Source organism: Octodon degus, unplaced genomic scaffold, assembly GCF_000260255.1.
Source record: "Octodon degus isolate 3935 unplaced genomic scaffold, OctDeg1.0 scaffold00268, whole genome shotgun sequence".
Taxonomy (NCBI): Eukaryota; Metazoa; Chordata; class Mammalia; order Rodentia; family Octodontidae; genus Octodon; species Octodon degus.
This window is the reverse complement of record NW_004524844.1, coordinates 1,839,710-1,846,903: the sequence shown is the minus strand read 5'-3', so window position 1 is coordinate 1,846,903 and position 7,194 is coordinate 1,839,710. Positions and strand designations below refer to the sequence as shown.

Below are 7,194 nucleotides of genomic sequence, written 5' to 3'. Positions count from 1 at the left end.
ACACACACACACACACACACACACACACACACACAAAATTAAAAAAAAAAAGAAAAATAAATTGTCCCTGGATCTCTAAAAGGTAGTGCTTTAAAGCTGCAGCATTTCAACTGTATCTGTCTCTCCTTGCCTACAATTTAGTCTGTCTGCTCAAAACACAATTGTGAGGCTTTTTCCTGGAGTGAGGGTTGGACAGAGTTGAGCTCTGCTTGCAATTCACTAACTATTCCAAAGCCTGTAAACAGGGCACAAGGCTGCCCCGTCCCCATCTTTCCAGCAGTGGTGGGGCGCTAAACTTCCTTCCAGCTGTGGCTTCCAAATCCTTCCCTAGAGTGATGTAGAACTCTGGAGCCTGTCTGTTCTGGAGGGACCCTGCAGGGTTCTTTGCAGGGTTCTTTACAGGCTTTAGACTTGGGCCTCTCTAGAATAACCTCCCCTGTAGAATCACTCAGAAATGGAGTTGGTACCTACTGGCTCTAGATAATCCATGAATTTCTTCAGTCCTCTGAAGACCCAGGGGGAAAATAACACCTTGTTTAAAAAAGATGGTCAACTCTAGAAGGAAGGCAGCCACCCAGAAGTCCTAGGGATATGGGCAGGAAAGAGTAGATGGGCACTATAAGCTTCTTTTGACATTGCCAGCCACCAGGAAAATGAGTTCCAACCGGGCATGGTGGCCCATACTTTAATCCCATCACTTGGGAGGCTGAGGCAGGAGGATCACTTTGAGTTTGAGAAAAGTCAAGGATACAAAGTGAATTCAAGGCCAGGCTGAAGAAGAAGAGGAAGAAGGAGCAGGAGGAAGAGAAGAAGAAAAAGAAGAGGTTCCACTGGTTCTAGAGTATCTAGCAGTTCCAGAAAGCTCCGCCTTCTAAGTCTGGCCAGCTAGAATCACGCTAGATATGGGGGCCTACCTGATCCACGACCACCCCATTTGTTTATCCAAGTCTCCAGAGAATGGCTTTAGAAGGATCCGATTTATATGTAAAGTCTCCCTAAGTGCCACCACCCAGTCCACATGTTGGAGGCCTGGAGTGGAGACAGGTCGGCACTGATGCCCACCCACTCTGGCAGGAAGGCCGCCTCAGGCTTGAAGATATTCAGGAACTCAGAGTCTGGCAGCGTGAAGTTGGCCAGGTAGAGGGTGTCTCCGCCAGCCAGGTAAGCAGCCCAGAAGCCAAAGGTGCCAATGGTCATGATGGTGTGGTTGCACTGCACGAGCAGGGCGAAGTCCTTCCCAGGGGTGCCCTCCTGCCCGTCGCCTGCAAAGACCACGTCACCCTTGGAGGTGTCTATGTTTTCCCTGCACCACTTCATGCCATTGCTGATGACCACGAAGATGGGGTCCTCATGCCGGGCCCGGAACCAGTCCATGGCCTTCTGGAGGTAAGCCCGGTCACCTATCACACCCTTCCAATGCTGGGGCATCAGGTGGACATAGTCCCCGCGGCGCACATGGACCCCCACAAAGGTGCGCGGCGGGGACCCTGCATAGCCCAGGCGCAGCTCTCTCAGGAAACCCTGGGCCTCCTCCCGCAGGTGGTCATGAAGAGTGAATTCACTACGGATGCGTTCCCGGAGATGGTGGAAGAAAGTCCAAGAGCAGGGAAAGCCAGAGAGCTTCAAATAGGGGTCCTCCAAGCGGGAATACTCCTCGGACATCCAGTCGTGCAGCTGCAGTTTCTGCCACGGCGTGTGGCTGTCCACCTCGGGAGCCAGCACGGGCAAGGTGATCCGAAACACTGGGGCCAGCGCCGCGTGCATGGCGGGGAGGATGAAGGCGCGGCGGCGGTTGAGCTGGGCCAGCGCAAGCAGCGTGGCGTACTGCCCCATCTGATTCCCGAAGCGACCATCGGGGTAGATAGTCCAGGTGCCCGAGAGGGAGGCTTGGTGCTGGGGACAGGAAGAAGAGTTGGCGCCCTGAAGGCGTAAGATGGCCACTGGGGATGCCCGCAAGTGTCGGTCCCGACACAGGGCAGCTAGGCCAAGGCCATTTTGGAAGATGTGGAGGTAGAGGAAAAAAGATATCCCTGAGAGGACGCAGATGAGCAGGAAGCCCAGGCAGAGCTGGCGGGGGCTGGCCCACATGGCTGCAGAAAGCAGAGGCAGCGCAGGGGTGCTTGTGCCCGAGGAGGTGCAGGCTCCGGGCGGCGCGGCCCGGGAGCCCAGGTCGGAGGGACGAGCAGCTCGGAGTGCTCGGGCCGCGGAGAGATTCCAGGCGTCCAAGCTAGCAGTGTGCAGGTCCCCGGGCCTCGGGGGCTTCTCCGCTCTCCTCCGGTAACAAGACGGGCCACCACCCTTTTCTTAGGTGTGCCCGCCTGTAAGATGGCAAGAAGTAACCAAGCGAATGGAACAGGAAAGTCCCGAGGAGGATCTTGTGCTCTGGGGACCTGGAGCAGAGATGCAGGTTCCCCGACACCCGGGACTCGGCCTCCGGCCTCCACGGGGCTACTCACCCGATCGCGGGCCGGTGGCGGCAGGTCCCGAGTCGGCTTAGCGCAGGTCACCTCAGCCCCACGTCCCGGACCCCGCGGTGCCGGGCCTGCGGCGCTGGCCTCCAGGCGGGCCCACGATTGCAGCGAGGGGCGTGGAGCGCACAGGGGACAAGCAGGGGCGCAGCCCCCGCCCCCGCACGCCGGGCAGGTAGCAGGGAGCCCCGCCCTTCTCTGGCCCAGAGCCTGAAGTCCCTGGTTAGGGCTGCACCCCGGCCCACTCGCCCGGTTCTGCTGGGTGCCCCGCCCGGCCGTGGTACCCACAAGGCTCCATCCACCAGGGCGAAAACCGCATACACGCTCGGGCGCTGCGTCGGGCCCTTCTGGTCCCCAAGGGGGACATCAGCGCCGCTTCCGCGCCCTCCCTGGGGGACGAGAGCCTGTTTGCCAGGGTTCTGCAGGACCCGCTCGCCAGGGCCAGGGTTCCTAGGTCTCCTCGTGCGCTCCGTCCACATTCAAGTCCCACAACAACGGTACCTGGCCCCTCCTTTTTTGGCACCGGCACCCCATTGCTACTTTCTGGAATAAAAGGAGAAAGGCGACAATCAGAAGGAAGGACACTTTGGAGCGTACAAGGGCTTCCTTCTTGCCCAGCAGAACGTTTCTGCTGTTCAGGATCGGAGGGAAAAGGCGAATTTCACTCGACTCCCCAAAGATCAGACCATGTTTCCTCCAGGATCCGATTCCCAGGCGCTCCTCCCTCAGACCCTGCAGGGCCTCTGGTAGTTGTCTGGCCTCTTCCCTGCAGTCCCCACTCCACCCCAGAGGCAGCTCAGTTGGAATTGCTCTCCCTCCTCTTTCTTTCTTCACCTGCTATTCGGGAGCATCTGTCTGGGTCCAGGAAGTCAATCTGGTGAAAGAAACGCCAGGATTGCATCAGGAGGAGGAGGAGGCCAGGGAGGAGCTGGATCTAAACATCTAAGCAAGGTCTGGGGAGGTTGGGGTCAGCTAGGGCCGGAGGGAGCATTCCTGATCCTCATACCAGCTGCTGACTTCTTTAATGAGGCAGGTGAAGCGCTCCTCACTTTAAGAGTCAGACCCTCCATTCGGCAGAAAGTAGAAATTCAAACGGGTCAAAAAATCTACTTGTAGAATAAAACAAGCATCTGTCACCAAGAGAGGGTGTTTCTAGAATCCCTAACCTTCCAGGCAGACACAGACCTGGGGGTTGGGGTGCAACCTCCTCCCTCAGATACTAGTGTCCCAGGACAAGGCCTCTGTCTCTGAGACCGAGGAATCTGAGACCCCAGATCCTCCTCCCCCTGGCCCTGGAAGGAGTACATCTATCCCTTTCATTCCAGGTCCAATGAATCAGGCTCTGTCTTCCTCATCCTGTAGACCCTGGCTTGCAGGCCCCTAGGCTGACCCCCCTCCCCCATTGCATCATCTCTCCAGCCTACCCTGGCCACGGTGGAATTCTGACTCCTGCCAAATGGGTCAAATATCACCAGTCAGGAGGGCGTGTGGGCGGGGTGTCTGGCTATAAACATTGGAGCACCCGTATAAGTTTTGGACACCAGAGTTTGGGTGTCCTAGCAGCTGGAGTCCACAAGCAGGAAGACCTGAGACATTGGCTGTCAGAGCCACAGCAGGAATCCACTCTTGTGAATGCGTGGGACCTGGGCCACATCCCACACCGCTCTGTTCCTCCAACCTCACACCCCGGACCCCACCAACGACCTGCACATTGATGGACTGGGCCAGAACCAAGTCTGAGCGCCCAGGGCTGTGGGTCTCCGCACTGGCTGTCCTTCTGCTGGGAGCCTGCCAGGCGCACCCCATCCCTGACTCCAGCCCCCTCCTCCAGTATGGGGGCCAGGTCCGGCAGCGACACCTCTACACAGACGATGCCCAAGACACAGAAGCGCATCTAGAGATCAGGGCTGATGGCTCAGTATGGGGGGCTGCCCACCGGAGCCCTGAAAGTGAGTGTGGGGGCCCAGTAGCCCCAGCTGGAGCAGGAGGGTAGGTGGGAGTGCTCAAAGTCTTACCACTTTCTCCCCCAGGTCTCCTGGAGTTAAAAGCCTTGAAGCCAGGAGTCATTCAGATTTTGGGGGTCAAGACCTCCAGGTTCCTGTGCCAGACGCCCGATGGGACTCTGTATGGATCGGTGAGTTTCCAGACCCCACTTCTCCTGCCCTTATCTTATAATGCCAGGCTGGGCCTTCATGATCATCAGCCAGCCTTGATGTCCGTGGTGTCTGCTTTTAACCTCCCCGCAACCCTTCTGGGCCAGCAGTTGTTACTAGTGTTTGAGGAAACTGAGGCCCAGACAGAGCAAACACAAGGGCAAGGCAGGACATGTGTGGACAGCAGAGCAGCCGAGAGTCGGGGCTGTGCCCCTGATCCTGACCACGCAGCCTCCTCTGTCTGGCTCATCCTGGGGCACTCTAGGAACTGTGGCTGGGAGCCACCACGACCTCAGGTGTGAGCTGACCCCACTGCCTGCCCTGGGGAAGCCTTGACATTTACCTGGGCTAGAACATTCTAGACCAGGGGCCGTACAGGCGGCTTCGCTATGACAGGGATAAAGGAGGAATTGGTTCTTGGTACCTGGTTTCCTGGATGGGGTTGGGGCCTGGACCTCCAGGTCTGAGACATGAGGCCCACACTGTGGCCTCCTAAGGTCTCAGACCACCAGGTCTGAGGAGGAGCCCCTGAGTCGTAGAGGAACTTTGGGGCTCCAACCCTTGTTCTCTCTCCCCACAGCTCCTCTTTGACCCCAAGGCCTGCAGCTTCCGGGAGCTGCTGCTTGCTGATGGCTACAATGTCTACCAGTCCGAAGCTCACGGCCTCCCACTGCGTCTCCCCAGTGACTCCCCATCCAGGGATCCAGCACCCCCAGGACCGGCCCGCTTTCTGCCGCTGCCAGGCCTGCCCCCAGCACACCCAGAGCCGCCAGGGATGCTGCCCCCCGAGCCCCCAGATGTGGGTTCCTCGGACCCTTTGAACATGGTGGGGCCTCTACAGGGCCAAAGCCCCAGCTATGCTTCCTAAAGCCGGGGCTGTTAATTTAGCCTCTTATTTATTGGGGTATTTATCTTATTTATTTTTCTATTTTTCTTACTTGGGATAATAAAGACTGACAGAGAAGATCTAAAGAGTGTGTGTCAGTGCTGGAAGGAGGGCTGGGCCCTGTGCCCTGTGTCCACTTGATCCTGTGACCCTGCCACCCCAACCCCCACCCTGTGGCCTCCTGAGGGCCCAGCTTTCCACTGGGCACCATCTTCCTACTCCCACAGATGTCCCCAGGGTCTGCAGGACAATTCCTGATCTTTGATCTTTAAAGAAACAAGATGTTTTCTCAGGTGAATGGATACAGTGGTTTGTTTTGCTACACTATTGGGAATGGAACCCAAGGCCTCTTGTATGCCAGCCAAACACCTATGACTAAGCTACATCCCCAGCCTTTCACATTGTTTTAAATTTTGAGACAGGTTGCCACCAAGTTGCCCGGGCTGGCCTCCAGCTTGTGATCCTCCTGGTCCTGAAGTAACTTGGGTCACAGGAGCGTACCACCACACCTGGTGGGTCAGGACTTCTTATGCACCCCACCCCATCCTTGTGGTACTGCTGCTCAGAGGTGCCTCAGTAATGGGGGACAGCCAGGCGTGGCGGCGTACATCTGTAATCCCAGCACTCAGAAGACTGAGGCAGGAGGATCGCTGTGAGTTTGAGACCAGCCTGGGCTACAAAGTGAGGTCAAGGCCAGCCTGAACTGCATAGCAAGACCCTGCCTCAGAAAGATAAAAAATGAAAAATAAAAAAATAATGGAGGACTTACAGCCCCGTAGTCTCATGGGAGATGTAGTTGTCTGGGGGTCATGGAAGAAGGAGATATCTTGGCCCGCAGAGCTTAAGCAAAGGGTCTTGAGTGTGGGTCTGCTACAAAGGTGGTACTCAAGTCCTTTGGGATCATAGGCTGGAAATCTAGAGGTAGGGTACTCGGAGAAGAAGAGGGAAGGGACCTAACCCTGTGGTCTAAAGGAGGGGGGCTGGAGGAAGGGAGGCGGTGGTCTCAGGACCAAGGTCAGAATTCCTCTCCCTGGGACCTTAGGAACTTCAGAGTGTGCCCAGCTCTGGAGAGCTGGTCGATCGGCCTCCCTCCCTCTCCACAACCGAGCCTTTCATGTTGGTCAAGTCATTTCGGAAAGGTCAAACCTGCATGGCCGAACCCACGTAGTAATGGACCAAACACGCTGACACGAGCGAAGCAGGTTTACTGGAAGCGCATGTGAGGGCTGTCTCACGTACCAAGACAGCATCGGACAAAGGGGGGCAGGAGATTTTATAGGATCTTTCAGGGAGGGTAATCATGGACTGGAACAGCGAGGTAACAGCCGGGTCACGGGTTTCAGAGAGCATGATTAGGGGCTGGAACAGCCAGATCTCAGGTGGACATCATTTATCTTTTTTTTTTTTTTTTCCCCCTTTTTAATTTTGTTTACTGCAGAAGGGACTGAGTTGAGACCGACATGGGTCAAGGGAAAGTGAGCCGAGACCAGAGCACAGTGTGGGGCAGGGTTGGGATTGCGGTTGGCGTAGATTACCTAGGAAGCTGAGGGAGGGAATGTTGGCAGCAAGGTTCATGGGAAATTCTGAGTCCTGACCTATCAATTTCTAGGTTAGGAAGAAGTAAAGACAAAGCTAGGGGTAGGGCTGTGCATCTGCAATCACAGCACTCCAGGAGGCTGAGGCAGGA

At 56.5% G+C, this 7,194-nt stretch overlaps 2 protein-coding genes across 2 annotated transcripts; one reads left to right on the top strand and one right to left on the bottom strand.

Moving 5' to 3' along the window:
- Window positions 1-754: 754 nt before the first annotated feature.
- Window positions 755-2,498, bottom strand: Fut1 (fucosyltransferase 1 (H blood group)). Its single transcript, XM_004646520.2, has one exon. It carries the CDS (start codon window positions 2,086-2,088, stop codon window positions 979-981), a length of 1,110 nt encoding a protein of 369 aa, XP_004646577.1. The 5' UTR covers window positions 2,089-2,498; the 3' UTR covers window positions 755-978.
- A 1,531-nt stretch (window positions 2,499-4,029) lies between these two features.
- Fgf21 (fibroblast growth factor 21) lies at window positions 4,030-5,805 on the top strand. Its single transcript, XM_004646474.2, has 3 exons — window positions 4,030-4,417; window positions 4,499-4,602; window positions 5,202-5,805. Exons 1-3 carry the CDS (start codon window positions 4,183-4,185, stop codon window positions 5,487-5,489), a joined length of 627 nt encoding a protein of 208 aa, XP_004646531.1. The 5' UTR covers window positions 4,030-4,182; the 3' UTR covers window positions 5,490-5,805.
- The last annotated feature ends 1,389 nt before the right edge of the window (window positions 5,806-7,194 follow it).